Source organism: Leucopleurus acutus (assembly GCF_964270905.1).
Source record: "Leucopleurus acutus genome assembly, chromosome: 5".
Classification (NCBI taxonomy): Eukaryota; Metazoa; Chordata; class Mammalia; order Artiodactyla; family Delphinidae; genus Leucopleurus; species Leucopleurus acutus.
The window spans coordinates 1,993,705-2,009,294 of record NC_139147.1 but is presented as its reverse complement, the minus strand read 5'-3'; the positions used below and the strand labels follow the sequence as shown (position 1 = coordinate 2,009,294).

Below are 15,590 nucleotides of genomic sequence, written 5' to 3'. Positions count from 1 at the left end.
GCGGTTACGCTTTTCCTGCCAGCTTTCCGTGGCGTCTCCGTGAAGAAAATACTCCGTGATTGTCCCTGTTTTCTTACGATTTTATGGCATCAGTCCCGGCACCGTCTCCCTTACTGGTCAGTCCAGTGGCCTTGTGGATGTTCTAGACACACCAGTGCTTGTGGAAAGGAAGTTGGAGGATGCAGTGGGTTCTCCCCTGACGGTGCCTCTGGGGCTGGGGACCTGCTGCCCTCCTGGCTTCTCACTTCACTGGCTGGCCACACAGGGTGGCACACACCTGGGTTCATTTCCAGATGTACGGGGGGGTTTGGGCATCTTTACTGGAGAATCTTTCTGTGCGTGGGAAGGTGGTGGAATCCCCTGAAACAGCTCTAGGAATTGGACTTTACAAATCTTGTTCTGAAATTGAGGAGTTAGTTGACCTGTATTTCTCTTGGGTTTGTCAAAACAGGAGTTAGAAACCTTAATTTCTTCAGGTCTTATGATTTCCAGGAGTTATCTAGGCACGTGTTTCTGTTCTCTTTTTGACAAATAACTCTTTGGTGTGTGAAGATGGCACAAGGTTGGGAGGGTCTGAACCATCTCTTTTGCACGTTATTGCTTCCCGCGGGCCCGATGGTGGCCCAGTCCTGCAGTCTCTATAGCATCTGGAAGTGTGACTTAGGAAGTAAAACATGGTACTGTGTGTTTACAGGTCACAAAATAGTACTCCCTATGCATTCTTTTGCACAACTGAGAGATCTCCATTTTACCCCTTCCAATGCTGTGGTCCATGTGGGTGGTGTCTTGTCCGTGGAGATAACCGTGTGCAGTCAGATGCCTGTGCCTGTCCACGCGGAGCAGATTGCCATCAACGTCCACTTCAGCATCGAGAAAAACAACTACCGGAAGACTGCCGAGTGGCTCACCAAGCACAAGACGGCCAACGGGATTGTCAGCTTCCCGGCAGAGACCTCGCCTTTCCCCACATCCCAGAACAGCCTGCCCGCGCTGGAGCTCTGCGAGATGTTTGAGAGAAGTCCTTCCGACAATTCCTTGCACACAACAGGGATTATCTGCAAAAATGTCCACGTGCTCCTAAGGAAGCAGGAGAGTGGCGCGTCCCTGGAAGCACCCTCAGGTGCCGCCCTGGAGGCTGGGGCCCACGTGCTGAAGTGCACCGCCGTGACCCTGGAGCCGGGGCCCAACGCAATCACGTTCAGGACGCAGGTGTGTGCTGGGCGGGGAGTTTTCTTCAGGGGGGGCCGGAGCGGGTGGCACGTGCAGGAACCCTCTGAAGAAGCTGGGAATCCAGTAGACGTCTCTGTCCTGTTAACCTGGCTTTGATTTTTATCCTTAAAGAAAAACAGACTGATGTTTTGAAAAAACCTTTTGTACTTATATAATTGTAAGGCAGGTGATAAATTTTGAATGAAGTTCTTGACATGGGTAATTATTTGTGTTCTCACTGGATTTAGTTAGACTTTTCCCTTTGTATTAGAAAACACCCTCATTTGCTAAAATGAGGAAGTTTCAGAGAAGGTGGCGCTTTCATGTTCAACTCTCTTCTCCTTTTGTGGCTGCACGGATGGATGTCAAAACAGTTGTTTCTGGCCCACTCTGATACAGATCTTCCTCCAGTGCAGCGGCTTCTGTTAGTTCCACTGACCCAAGAGGCCAGTGGAAAGTGCAGCTATTTGCCACGTGTGTTTTTAGTCTAGTCTTAGAGCAGGTCTTAAATTTCATGCTCCCTGCCTCCATTAAATACCTTTTGCAGAAGAGAAAGCCACAGATAAAGCTTATTAAATTGAGAATGCATTATTAAGCGTAAAGTCAAACTTAAGCATCAGTTACTCAGAAAGTCCTCCATTGAGAGATGCTGAGGGATCTTTTGAACAGCCCGCGTGTAGACGTGTTAGCACAGAGCAGCAGGATAAAGAGGGTGAGAAAAACGGTCACTTGGGAGATTATGGCTCAGCTTCCCCTTGAGAAGCTCGTCACTGCGGGACGGGGACGGCTGTGCAAATGCTCGGTTTTGCCCCCAGGCCAAGGAGCCGGGAACCTACACGCTGCGGCAGCTGTGCGCCTCGGTGGGCCCGGTGTGGTTCGTCCTTCCTCACATCTACCCGCTGGTGCAGTATGACGTGTATTCGCAGGAGCCGCAGCTGCACGTGGAGCCGCTGGCCGGTGAGTGGGCCGCGGGGGCTCTGCGGGGGTTCTGCGCTGCACTTGGCTCCTTTAAGGGAGCACGTGGAAGGAGGGCTCTCTGCAGCGTCCCTCTGTACGAGACAGTTTGGGGAGCATCGTGGCGATTTTGCCTGGGAACTGACTCTGGCTCTTTTGTTCATCTGAATATTTGCTTTTCTGTAATTGGTCCTTTCATGTTTACTAAACATTAGCTGAGAAAGAGGAGCTAAATCTCAGCTGATGTCTGCTGCAGAGAATTTCATAAGTAAATGCAATTTCCTGCTTAGAGTTCCAGTTCAGAGGCCGGATGCGAGATTAGTTAGGGTCTGTGCTCTGATCAAAAGGCTTTTCCTTTGAAAGTGTTGATTATTGGGAAATTCAATGCTGCTGTCCTTTCTGTTAAGTCCTACAATTAGGAGGAGTTGGTGTAAACAGATTATTGAAGACCACGTGGCACTTCAGTAAAACACTAAGGAGCGAGTGTCCTGGTTTAGGCTAGAAACAGTGGATTTATTCACTTGCTGCTTCCATTTGAGGAAAAAAAATCAAGAAAGCGCTTTCTCTATCTAATCTCTCTAAACTACCTATTTCTATGCTTTTAAGCGGTCTCCCCTGGCTACCTGGAAAGGCCCTCAGGTGCGGAACACAGCAGTATCTCAGTGGTTCTTCCCTCAGAGAACCTTTTTTTTTTTTAACATCTTTATTGGGGTATAATTGTTTTACAGTGGTGTGTTATTTTCTGCTTTATAACAAAGTGAATCAGTTATACATTTACATATGTTCCCATATCTCTTCCCTCTTGCGTCTCCCTCCCTCCCACCCTCCCCCATCCCACCCCTGCAGGCGGTCACAAAGCACCGAGCTGATCTCCCTGTGCCATGCGGCTGCTTCCCACTAGCTCTCTACCTTACGTTTGGTAGTGTATATATGTCCGTGCCTCTCTCTCGCTTTGTCACAGCTTACCCTTCCCCCTCCCCATAGCCTCAAGTCCATTCTCTAGTAGGTCTATGTCTTTATTCCCGTCTTACCCCTAGGTTCTTCATGACATTTTTTTCCCTTAAATTCCATATATATGTGTCAGCATATGGTATTTGTCTTTCTCTTTCTGACTTACTTCACTCTGTATGACAGACTCTAGGTCTATCCACCTCATTACAAATAGCTCAATTTCGTTCCTTTTTATGGCTGAGTAATATTCCATTGTATACATGTGCCACATCTTCTTTATCCATTCATCCGATGATGGACACTTAGGTTGTTTCCATCTCCGGGCTATTGTAAGTAGAGCTGCAATGAACATTTTGGTACATGACTCTTTTTGAATGATGGCTTTCTCAGGGTATATGCCCAGTAGTGGGATTGCTGGGTTATATGGTAGTTCTGTTTGTAGCTTTTTACCTTTTGTGAGAAAGACTGAGCCCTGCAGCTGGGAGAGCCTGGGAGGTGCTGGCTCACGCCCCCGCCCTGCCCCAGCCCGCACTCCCTTTCTCACCTCCCGCCTCTCCTCCCTCTCTCTCTCTTCTCTGTTATTCCTCCACCTTGTGTCTTGTCTTTTGCCGCCTTCCTTCTGCCTTCCCTGGAGCCGATTCTTAGAAAGCCTCAGCCCATTGCCGCCCCCCATTTCCATCCAGGAGGAAGTGTACCGTATCTTCTGTCGAGCTGCTGTGAACCAGAGATCTGGAAAGGCCAGAGGGAAATCTGAATAGCAGCAGCACATGCGGTTTCACTAGGCTTTTCTTTAGTGTCGTTATCTGCGTTTCTCTCAATAACTGGCTAGCGGGTAGGTTTTGAGACCCTCGTAGACACGGTTGCCACCACAATCGCTAACTCTCTAAACTGAAGTGGTGATAAGGTCCCTGAGGCTCTCAGATTCCCTTGTGCCTAGCGAGGACCCCTCAACGCTGCAGACCGCGTAACTGAGGTGGGCGCTGAGGGTGGACACTGGGCGACCTTACGGAGCGTGTGCAGTGAGCAGGGCGCCGCTAGCAGCGGCGGCGCCCTTTAGCTCACGGTAGGCCGTCCACTGGCGCTCTTGGCTGGCAGCGGTGCTTATTGCTGTCTTCTTCCCTTTAGACAGTCTTTTGGCTGGTATTCCTCAGAAGGTCAAGTTCACTGTCACTACTGGCCATTATACAGTAAAAAACGGGGACAGCCTTCAGCTCAGCAATGTAGAAGCCATGCTTATCCTGGGTCATGAAGAGAACAGGGCAGTGATCTACTCCAACATGAGAGGTAAGGCAGCAGTCACCGGGCGAAGGTGGATTCTTGACGTTGTCATGCACCGTGAGGATATAAGGAGCCTGTCATCCCTGCCTTCCTCAGGTGGCGTCTGAGGCCCGCTTCTCCTTGCAGCTCTTTCATGGCCATGTTCCACCTGTAGGTGGATTGTAACCCTTCCCCTAGGTGGGGCGTTACCTTGGAGGGGAATAGACTTAGAGCTGTGCACGCGCTCAGTGGCCGGCGGTGCTGACCTCGCTGTGGTCTCGTGATGCAGCGTTACTGCCTGGGCTCACGCTCCATGGCGATGCCCTGCTGGCCTCCGGCCTCCTTCCACCCTCCTCGACTTTCCTCAGCAGAAAGAAAAAGCAAATGAGCCTTTTAAGACACTGGTTGGAAGCCCTAAAACAGTCCTATCTCCCACAGTCCCCAGCCATGAGGTCTGGAGAGGGGAGGATGCAGCTCTCTTTCTCAGTGGGAGTTGGTCTGACGGTGGGTTGGAGTGGGAGCATGTCCCGTGGGGACACCTGTGGTCTCGGGTGGGCTGTGCGAAGTGTCTCCTTTCTGCCTTCAGACTGAGCACGGTGACGGTTCTCTGAGCCGAGCTCAGCTGCACAGCCTTCGTGCAGTGCTGCTCTGTCTTCGGGGGTTTGCTCCTGAGTTTCCTGTCTCCCTCCCTCTGCGATCCTTCCCAGTTACACTCTTCCGTGTGTGTATGAGTAGCAGGAGCTGGGCTGGAACTTCACCGCTGGGCCCATCGCCTGCTGGAGGGGAGGGAGCCAGGACACAGGGGACTGTGTCACAGGTGGTTTTTCCTGTCTTCCCTAGAAAAGGCTTCTGACGCTACGCTCCGGGTTCAGTCGTCTGACAAGGTCACGAGCATCAGCCTGCCGGCTGCGCCTGCATACCACATGATCGAATTTGAACTGGAAGTTCTCTCTTTACCTTCAGCTCCAGCAACTGGAGGGGAGAGCACCATGCTGGGGATGACAGAGCCCCATGGGAAGCATAAGGACACACAAAAAGCTGGCCACTGCATGGCTACCATGGACCACAAAGTAAGGAGGGGCTGGGACGGTGCAGCGCTGTGGGCAGCCTCTGCGTGTCCCACTTGCTTTGAGACAGTACATACAAGATGACTTCTGTTGGGGTGGCAGGTTTCCAGTCCCTGTACCACAAGCTCGGGTTGGGTTTAGCATTTATGGCTGTGAATCACCCCTTCTTAGATGAGGGGTGCATCTTGCAAAGACAAAGACAGGCTCTTAACTTTTCTGTCCCAACTCGAGGAAGGACGGTTTATTGTAAGAGATACAGTTTTTGCTTAGAGGGCAGTGACTTTGCCTCTGTGGCTAGAGAGAGTTCTGTGTCTCGGTGTGCTTTTACTTTCTGTTCCCGGAAACATCACATCATACTTAGCAAGGAAGAAGTGCTAAGATTTTATGCTTTGGTGCTGGTATTTATTGACAGTTATTTGAGAGATCCATGACTTTGATCCTAAATCCACAGTCCGTCAGCTCACAGAACCAGTCACTAGCATCATGCTTTTTCTGAGTTTGTCCATGTCTTATAATACAGATATCAGTTCCGAGGGCTTTTGAACAACCCAAGGGTAGACGTGTGTGCTTGTGGTCCCATGGGACTGTATTTTTTGCATACTGTTAAAAGCTGCTGCCTGAGGGTCTGGCTTCCAAACAGCCTGAAGGTAGTTGCTGAGACCCTCCCCTTTGGGACACTGACAGGTCTTGGCACACCCTCAACTCCTGGGAGCCACTAGAAATACAATAGGCTGCTTGGACAAGCACAAAGGTTTGAGAGACAGCCAAGAGCTGGGGCAGAGTTGAACAACCAGGTTTATCTCCTGCACAAGGCCACTCCTTCAAGACTGGGAGAGGTGGTCGTTTTATCTACTGTACAGAAAGTGACACAGACCAGAAAAGTGAAGAAACAGAGGAGTATGTTCCAAAATGAAAGAACAAGATAAAACCTTAGGAAATAACCTTAATGAAACAGAGGTAAGTAATTTACCTGGTAAAGAATTCAAAGTAATGTCCATGAAGATGCTCATCGAGCTGGGGAGAAGAATGGGGGAAGCCAGTGAGAACTTCAACGAAGAGAGAGAGCGCATAAGAAGGTGCCACATAGAAGCCTCGGAGCTGCAGAGCACAGCGACCGAGCCGGAAGATGCACTGGAGGGGCGCCGCAGGCCAGACGGAGCAACGAAAGAGCCAGTCGGCTCGAAGACAAAGCAGGGGGATCTGTCCAATCAGAGCGGAGGAAAGATCGGACACAATGGAAGATGGCCTAAGGGACTCATGGGACAACATCAAACAGACACACATTCACATCATAGGGGTCCCAGAAGGAGAAGAGAGAGAGTGAAAGGGGCAGAAATTTTATTTGAGGAAATAATGGCTAAAAACCTCCCTACCCTGGGGAAGGAAAGAGACATTCAGATCCAGGAAGCCCAGAGAGTTTCAAACAAGATGAACCCAAAGAGACTCACACAAAGACACATTATAGGTAAAATGTCAAAAGTTAAAGACAGGGAAAGAATCTGCTATGTGCAAGAGAACCCCATAAAACTATCAGCAGATTTTCAGCAGAAACTTTGCAGGCCAGAAGGGAGTGGCACAATATATTAAACTTGCTGGGGGAGGGGGTGGGGGACAAACACCTTCCAACCAAGAGTAGTCTGTGTGGCAAAGTTATCCTTCAGAATTGAAGGAAAGATAAAGAGTTTTCCAGACAGGTAAAAACTAAAGTTTATCACCACTAAGCCAGCCCTACAAGAAATGTTAGAGACTTATTTAAGATGAAAAGAAACTGTGCTAATTAGTAACAGAAACACATGAAAGAATAAATCTCATTGGAAAGGTAACTATTTGATAAATGTAGTGGATTAATCACTTATAAAGCTGGTATGAAGGTGAAAAAAAAAAAGCAGTAAAAATAGCTATGATTACAGTAATTAGTTAAGGGATACACAAGATAAAAAGATGTAAAATGTGACATCTCAAAAACAAAAATGTTGGAGGGGGGAGTTACAATGCAGAGTTTTAGAATGGGATCAAACTTAAGTTGTTATTAACTTAAAATAGGCTGTTATAGATGTAAGTTACTACATATAAACCTCATGGTAACCACAAAGGAAAACCTATAGTAAATACACAAAAGATAAAGGAATATAAACATACCACTAAAGAAAGTCATCAAAGCACAAGGAAGAGAGCAAGAGAAGGAGATAGGAACAGAGGGGAACTTTAAAAACAGCCAGAAAACAATTAAGAAAATGACAGTAAGCGCACACGTATCAATAATTACTTTAAATGTAAATGGCTAAATTTTCCACTCAAAAGACAAAGTGACTGAATGGATTAAAAAATCAAGACCCATCTATAAGCTGCCTACAAGAGACTCACTTTAGATGTAAGGACACACAAACCGAAAGTAAAGGGATGTAAAAAGGTATTCCAATAGAAGACATAAATAAATGGAAAGATAGTCTGTGCTCATGGGTTGGAAGAATTAATATTGTAAAATGTCCATACTACCCAAGGCAGTCTGCAGATTCAGTGCAATCCCTATCAAAATTCCAATGGGATTTTTCACAGCAATAGAAGAAACAATCCTAAAGTTTGTGTGGAACCACAGAAGACCCCAAATAGCCAGAGCAATCTTTTTTTTTTTTTTTTTTTGACTGCGTTGGGTCTTTGTTGCTGCCCGCGGGCTTTCTCTAGTTGTGGTGAGTGGGGGCTACTCTTTGTTGCAGTGAACGGGCTTCTCATCGCGGTGGCTTCTCTTGTTGTGGAGCACAGGCTCAGTCGTTGCGGCACGCAGGCCCTAGAGCACGTGGGCCTCAGTAGTGGTGGTACGCAGGCTCTAGGGCGTGCGGGCTTCAGTAGTTGTGGCGTGAGGGCTCTAGAGCACAGGCTTAGTAGTTGTGGCACACAGGCTTAGTTGCTCTGCAATATGTGGGATCTTCCCAGACCAGGGATTGAACCTGTGTCCCCTGCATTGGCACGTGGATTCTTAACTACTGCACCACCAGGGAAGTCCCCAAAGCAATCTTGACAAAGAAGTACAAAGCTGGAGGTATTATGCTCCCTGATTTCAAACTATTAATATATTACAAACCTATAGTAATTAAAACAGTGTGGTACTGGCATGAAAACAGACACATAGATCTATGGACCAGAATAGAGAGCCCAGAAATAAATCTACACATATATGGTCAATTAATGTATGATGAAGGATCCAAGAATGTGTAATGAGGAAAGGACATTCAGTAAAGGTGTTGGGAAAACTGGAGAGTCACATAGAAAGGAATGAAACTGGACTTTACACTGTACACATAAATGAACTAAAAATGGATTAAAGACTTGAAAGTAAGACCTGAAACCATAAAACTCCTAGAAGAAAACACAGGTAGTAAGTTCTTGACATGGGCCTTGATGTTGATTTTTTCAATCTGACACCAAAAGCAAAAGCAATAAAAGCAAAAATAAACAGCTGGGACTCCATCAAACTAAAAAGCTTCTACACAGCAAAGAAACTATTGACAAAATGAAAAGGCAGCCTACTGAATGGAAGAAATATTTCCAAATCATATGTCTGATAAGTGGCTAATAAACAAAACGTATAAAGAACTCATACAACTCAATAGCAAAAAAAAAACAAGCAGTCCAATTTAAAAATGTGCAGAAGATCTGAACAGACATTTTCCCAAAGAAGATATACAGAAGGCCAACAGGTACATGAAAAGATGCTCAACATCACTTAATCATCAGGGAAATGTAATCAAAACTACAATGAGATAATCATCTCACACCTGTCAGAATGGCTGTTATCAAAAAGACAACAAATAATAAGTGTCGGCAGAAAGGGAACCCTCATGTATTATTGGTGGGGATGTAAAGTGGTGCAGCCACTGTAGAAAACAGTGTGGAAGTTCCTCAAAAAATTAAAAATAGATCTATCATACAATTTAGCAATTCTACTTCTGGGTATTTTTCTTAAGAAAACAAAAACACTAACTCAAAAAGATACCTGCACCCCCGTGTTCATTGCAGCATTATGTATAATAGCCAAGATATAGAAGCAACATACACATCCAGCATGGATGAATGAATAAAGATGAGCACACACACACACACACACACACACACACACACACACACACACACACACAGAGGAATATTATTCAGCCCTAAAGAAGAATAAGGCTTGTCATTTGCGACAACGTGGATGGATCTAGAGGGCATTATGCTAAGTGAAAGAAGACAAAGACAGATACCATGTGATCTAACTTATATGTGGAATCTAAAAAAGTAAAAATAAAGACCAAGCTCATAGATAAGGACATATTGGTGGCTGCCCGAGGCCTGGAGTAGGGGTTGAGAGAAATGGATGAATTGTTTTTTTGTTATTTTGTTTTTTAGTTTAAATAAATTGAACAATTTTTTAAAAAGAAGTGAATGCACAAAAGCAGTAGGATAAAAGGCTAATCGAAGCAGTCATTTCAAAGGGATTATGGCATAGAATACCAGGCAAGGCAGGATCTCAAAAAGAATGTCTTAATTTTCAGTCCTTGAAATTTCTTCCCTCCTTATCTGATACAGAGTTCAGGAGGCAAAGATGCTACTTACAACAATAAGCGCACGTTCTGTACTCAGTATATTCCTTTGTGGGGGGAAATAAAATACAAGCTTGGGAACTGGTTTCTGCCCTTAAGGAAGTTAATAGCTTATTGGTCCACACGACAGCCCCAAATTGGTTTGCAGTTATGTATTCAGTGTCTTGTGGATTAAGAGTTTGGGTAATTCCCTTGATTTGTAATAGTTAATGATTGATTAGTATAATCTGCACATGAGTGACTAAAAGCACTTTGTCATAACCTCCTGCACATTAAAAACACATTTGGCGTTGTGGCCACACGCCCGTGAGAATAACGGGGTAGGGTCTGCGCTGCGGGCTGCGGCGTCTGCTCGGAGCCGTTGATACCGTGCCGATGGCTCATTTCTCTCTCCTTTGTTTGTGTATATGTTTAATGGGGTTTATCTCTCTGGATAAGAAATGGTAAAGACATCAAATGTCTAGGAAATGGGCAGCCACCACAGATCTGGATGGATGGTGGTGGCGGTGCCTGTCCCGTGTGATGAGGGGTCTGAACGCCTGTCCCCCGTCTCTCCTCAGGTATCCATCGATTGCCCGTGGTCCATCTACTCCACCGTCATCTCGCTGACGTTCAGCATGCCCTTCAGGACCACGCACTCCCTGCTGTCATCCGGGACACGGTAAAGGACCTCAGGCCCCTTTCCCAGGCTCCCCTACCTGCAGGCCCTACTGTTCAGAGCTTGGCTTTGGTGACGCTGAGCATGTTTTCTCATGGCCATGATGCCACTGTCCACCTGTTAAAATTCGCAGTAATTCCCTGGGTCCTATAGCGCCCAGCCCATACTCAGATTTGGTTTGTAGGATGTGGGATTCAAACACAGTCCCCTCTGTTTCTGAGATCCCTTCTCATCCCTCCTCCCCCTGTTTTCAAGCCATTGGCCCGTTGCCAGACTTGGGTCAGTTGCCATTCTGGCTTCCCCTGGTCACGTCCTCGTGGGTTTGTGTAAGTAGCTCCCTGTCAGCTGCTGTCTGTCACCTCTAGAGGGGGCTTGCGGTCTCCGCACTCCCGACGCTCCGTCAGGTCCCTGTGTTGTGGCTGTTTGGCAGCACCCCTGGCCCCCGCTTTCTGCCAGGGGCACTCCTCGCCCTCCGTACCCTTAGTGTGAGCCACAGATGGCTCCAGACATTGTCCCCAGTTGAGATCTGCTGCTTTAGAGGCTTGACTAGGTTCAGATTCAGTTTTTGGACAAGGAAGTCTGCAGGTGTCATCCTGTGCTTCACCTGTCCCCGCATCAGGAGACTCAGTGTGTGTGGTTAAAAACACCAACAGCTCTACAGAGAATCTGGGTTGCTTTATTTGAGCCTGGCTTTTCAAAACTCCTCTTTACGTGTAACAGAAATTCAAGTGAATTCTGTACTGACCTTGTTTGTCAGTGAGTAATCGTTACTTCTATAGATGAAGAGTAATCGTTACTCTTTCTTCCATGACTCATTGCAAGCTATTGTATGTTTAGGAAAATCATTTACAGTCGTGTAAAGTATCCAAAACAGAATATTCTTAGACCCATTTTTCCTAAGAGATAGCTTGCATAGAAAGATTTGTTCTTTTTCTGACACTTTTACACGTGAAATTAAAAGTAGAAATACATGTTAACAACTGGTTCTTATTTTCCTGTGTCACTTTTTTGATTCCTTACAGAACATCTTCTTAATACAGCCAAAATGTATTTAATAAAGTTCTTAAATGGCAAAATCTTATTATTTGTTTTTCTCCTTTAGGAAATATGTTCAAGTGTGTGTCCAGAATTTGTCAGAACTCGACTTTCAGCTGTCAGACAGTCATCTTGTGGATACTGGTGATAGTACCGACCTGCGACTAGTACCGCTGAACACGGAATCCGAACAGGTAACCGTTTCCTAGAACCGAGCACAAACCTCTCAGCAGGACACAGAGGAGAACAAGAGTGTAGTGATGTTGATGGAAGTGACCATGTGCTTCAGCTGAGCCCTTCCGTGTAGGGAACGACCTTGCTGGTGGTCAGTGGGAAGCACGCACTGACATGCAGCTGTGTTGCTGCAACGTGCATGTTTGCGGTTCGCTGTGGGCCGAGTGGCACAGCACATGGAGTAAGAAATAGGTTGGTATTTGTATTTTTAGAAAAATTAAATCTTACATTTGTCAGACTCCACACACAGATTTATTCCAAGCTTGTCCTGATCAGTCTCATGCTGATTGCGTGGACGCCATCACCGCCAGAAACAGTGGCTGCCGCGTACATGACTGCCTTGCCCAGCGACGGGCTCTCAGGTGTCGGGGTAGCTTTGTGAAGGAGTCACGTTCACGTTCACACTGTCTGGCTGAATCCTGGCCCTGTTTTTTCTGTTCATTGGTTGCGTGTGTTTTCAGACAGTCAGTGCTGAGTGTTTAGAAGATCAAAGGTTTTCTTAATGGATGTCTGATCTTTAGCATTTTCAAAGGGTTTTCCCCAGCATTTGACCCATTTCAAATGCTTCCCGGGTCTGTCACTGTGCTTACAGGTATGGACTGTTTTCCTGAGGTGGCGCCAGCTCCCTTCCTCACTTCACTTAGTGGCATATACACAGTAGTTGGCGTGGGTGTAAGGATGTCCCTTTAACTGTTTGATGACATTTCCCACTTTGGGAATGTATGGGATACTGAATACTAGTAACTGCTCTTTATGCTTTTTAAAATAATCCCCTGTGCTCTAGAGCTTATGGAATCACAAAGGCTGAGACCCTTTTGACCAGTTCGAGGCAGTCTTCCTCGAGGGCAGCTGAGGGCAGTGCTGGGGAGGCGGGCGGGGCAGTGCAGGCGGCGTGTGGGGAAGCGGGCCCTGGGGGACCGCCTCCCCCGACCCTCTTGCCCCCCTGGCGGGAGGCGGCCCCGGGACTGAGCGCCTGTGTCGCGTGCGCGGGCAGTGACGGCCGACTCCCTTGCAGCGCATCCACAGCAGGCAGGCGGTGTTCTTTGTCTGGGAGCTGAAGTGGACGCAGGAGCCTCCCCCCTCCCTGCACTGCCGGTTCTCCGTTGGATTCTCCCCAGCTTCTGAGGAGCGGCTGTCTGTCTCCTTAAAGCCCTATACTTATGAATTTCAAGTGGACAATTTTTTGGTATGTATTGCCTTATTTTCTGGTGGGCTTGTGTGGTGGCGAGATGGAAGAAGGCATCATATTCTTTACCTTCTGTAAATCAGACAAAAGCTTTCAATATAACGAAGCAACCAGTCACAGAAAAGAGCCAGCACTTGGGGCCTGGAGGCCCTGACTGGCTAGTTAGAGCCCGAGGTCCGGTCCGGTGGCGGGTCTGACACTCGTGCCCTCCTGCGCGGCTCCTGCTGGGCGCGGTCGTCTCCAGAGACAGGACCCCGCCTCTCCTCCCTTTTCTCTGCCTTAGCGCTGACTTAGTCGTGTCCTGCACCCGTTTCTTAGAGTCCTTTTATCTTGAGCATTAGCCGCTGTGTCTCTAGTTTTTTAGAAGAAAAACTGAAAGTATTATGGAAACTTACTTAAAGCAGATTTTCTTTAACCTGCACATTAGGTGTGGAGCTAAAAGCAGCCTAGACCTAGGTGAGTAAAGGCAGTAGTTGTGTTTTGTTTCTGTACTGAGATGATTGGGTTTGGTGTTAGGTAAATCAAAATGTGGATACGCAACTTTTGGGGTGTTCCCTTTTCTTCTCTTTACGACTGAGACCGTCAAACACTTTATTTGAGAAGGTGTTTGTATAGCTCTTGACGTTAGCAATTTTTTCAACACCTCCTTCCAACCAGAAGACTATTTGTTTCCACCCTCCTGCTTCCTTGAGCTCTCCTTATTAGCCTTAGAGTTAAACGTAATCACTAGCATAGTTCCTCTTTTTGTTGGACAAACAGGTGCCTTTTTGCTGTGTTGTTAATAGCAGCTGAACATTAAGTTATTCGTATGGTAAAGAGTCTGCATAAATTTAATCTGTTTTCCTTACTGCAGATGATGATTAACACTAGTTAGCAGTTTCCACTATTTTCTGTCTTTCTTGCTTCCTTTTCAAATTAAGCATAGGAAAAATTTTCCTTTCGAACTGAACAAGCTTAGTTAAAGGCCAGAGAAAAATACCTGGTGGATTGCTCTCTTCAAAACCAGTATTCTGAGGATAAGAAATACAGATACCACCTTTCTTTTTTGGCTGCGTTGGGTCTTCGTTGCTGCACGTGCGCTTTCTCTAGTTGTGGCGAGCGGGGGCTACTCTTCGTTGCTGCTCACGGGCTTCTCATTGCGGTGGCTTCTCTTGCTGAGGAGCGCGAGCTCTAGGCGCGTGGGCTCAGCAGTTGTGGCTCGCGGGCTCTAGAGCGCAGGCTCAGTAGTTGGGGTGCATGAGCTTATTTGCTCCGCGGCATGTGGGATCTTCCCGGACCAGGGCTCGAACCCGTGTCCCTTGTTTTGGCAGGCAGATTCTGAACCACTGTGCCACCAGGGAAGTCCCCAGATACCACGTTTTTTAAAAAGCTTCATTGAGATTTGATTTCTATACCATGAAGTTCACCCATTTGGAGTGTGCACGTCAGTGAAGTTAGCGTGTTGACAGAGCTGTGCTACCGGCACCATGATCGTGTTTTAGCACAATTTTCATCCTCCCAAGAAGAAGCCTGTGCCCCATTCACACTCACCCCCCCTCCTTCCTCTTCTCACCCTGGGCCACCGCTGATCCAGAGGCAAGTGTGCCTGGGCTTTGCCTGTTCAGGTGCAGTCGTGTTATGTGCGATCCTCTCAAGACTGGCTGCTTTCACGTGACAGGATGTTTCCGGAGCTCATTCATTTTGCAGCATGTTCAGGACTCCATTCTTTGTTGTGGGTGAATAATACTCCATTGTGTGGATATGCCACATTTTGTTCTCCATTTACCTGTGGCTGGACATCTGGGTTGTTTCCACCTTGGGACTGTTATGAATAATAATGCTGTGAAAATCCTTGTGGAAGCTTTTATGTGTATGTATGTGTTCCATCCTCTTAGGTAGATTCCTCGGTGGAGTTGCTGGGTCATATGGTAGCTCTGGGTTTAACTTTTTGAGAAGCCGTTAAACTGTTTTTTAAAGAAACATCACTTTATATTCTCTCGGGCAACCTGTGAGGGTTCCAGTTTCCACACTCACACCAACACTTGTTCTTGCTGCCCCTTGATCACAGGCATCCCAGTGGGCGTGAGCTGGTCTCTTATGATGGCCCATGGTGTTCAGTATCTTTCCTGTGCTTTTTGGCCATTTGTGTGTCTTCTTGGAGAGATGTCTGTTCATATCCTTTTCCCATTTTTCAGTAGGGTTGTCTTTTTATTGAGTTGTAAGTGTTTCTTTGTATGTTCAGTCCCTTATCATGCATACGATCTGCAGATATTTTCTCCCATTCTGTGGTTGTATTTTCACTTTCTTGATGGTTTCCTCTGAAGCGCAAAAGTTTTTAATTTTGGTGAAGTCCAACCTTAGTCTCTTATTTCTTGTACTTTTGGTGTAGGATCTAAGAAATCATTGTTTATCCCAAGTTCAAAAAGATTTCCTCCCATGTTTTCTTCTAAGAGTTTTATAGTTTTAGCTTTTACATTTCAGTC

At 46.7% G+C, this 15,590-nt stretch overlaps 1 protein-coding gene across 2 annotated transcripts in view; it reads left to right on the top strand.

Moving 5' to 3' along the window:
* TRAPPC10 (trafficking protein particle complex subunit 10) overlaps positions 1-15,590 on the top strand; it is an 86,892-nt gene that overhangs the window by 66,353 nt on the left and 4,949 nt on the right. For both annotated transcript variants that reach the window (XM_082840183.1, XM_082840184.1), the window contains 7 exons: positions 695-1,209; positions 2,025-2,166; positions 4,240-4,398; positions 5,212-5,441; positions 10,576-10,676; positions 11,776-11,902; positions 12,958-13,128. In XM_082840183.1, the coding sequence (XP_082696309.1) occupies positions 695-1,209; positions 2,025-2,166; positions 4,240-4,398; positions 5,212-5,441; positions 10,576-10,676; positions 11,776-11,902; positions 12,958-13,128 (1,445 nt within the window). The remainder of the gene's footprint in view (positions 1-694; positions 1,210-2,024; positions 2,167-4,239; positions 4,399-5,211; positions 5,442-10,575; positions 10,677-11,775; positions 11,903-12,957; positions 13,129-15,590) is intronic.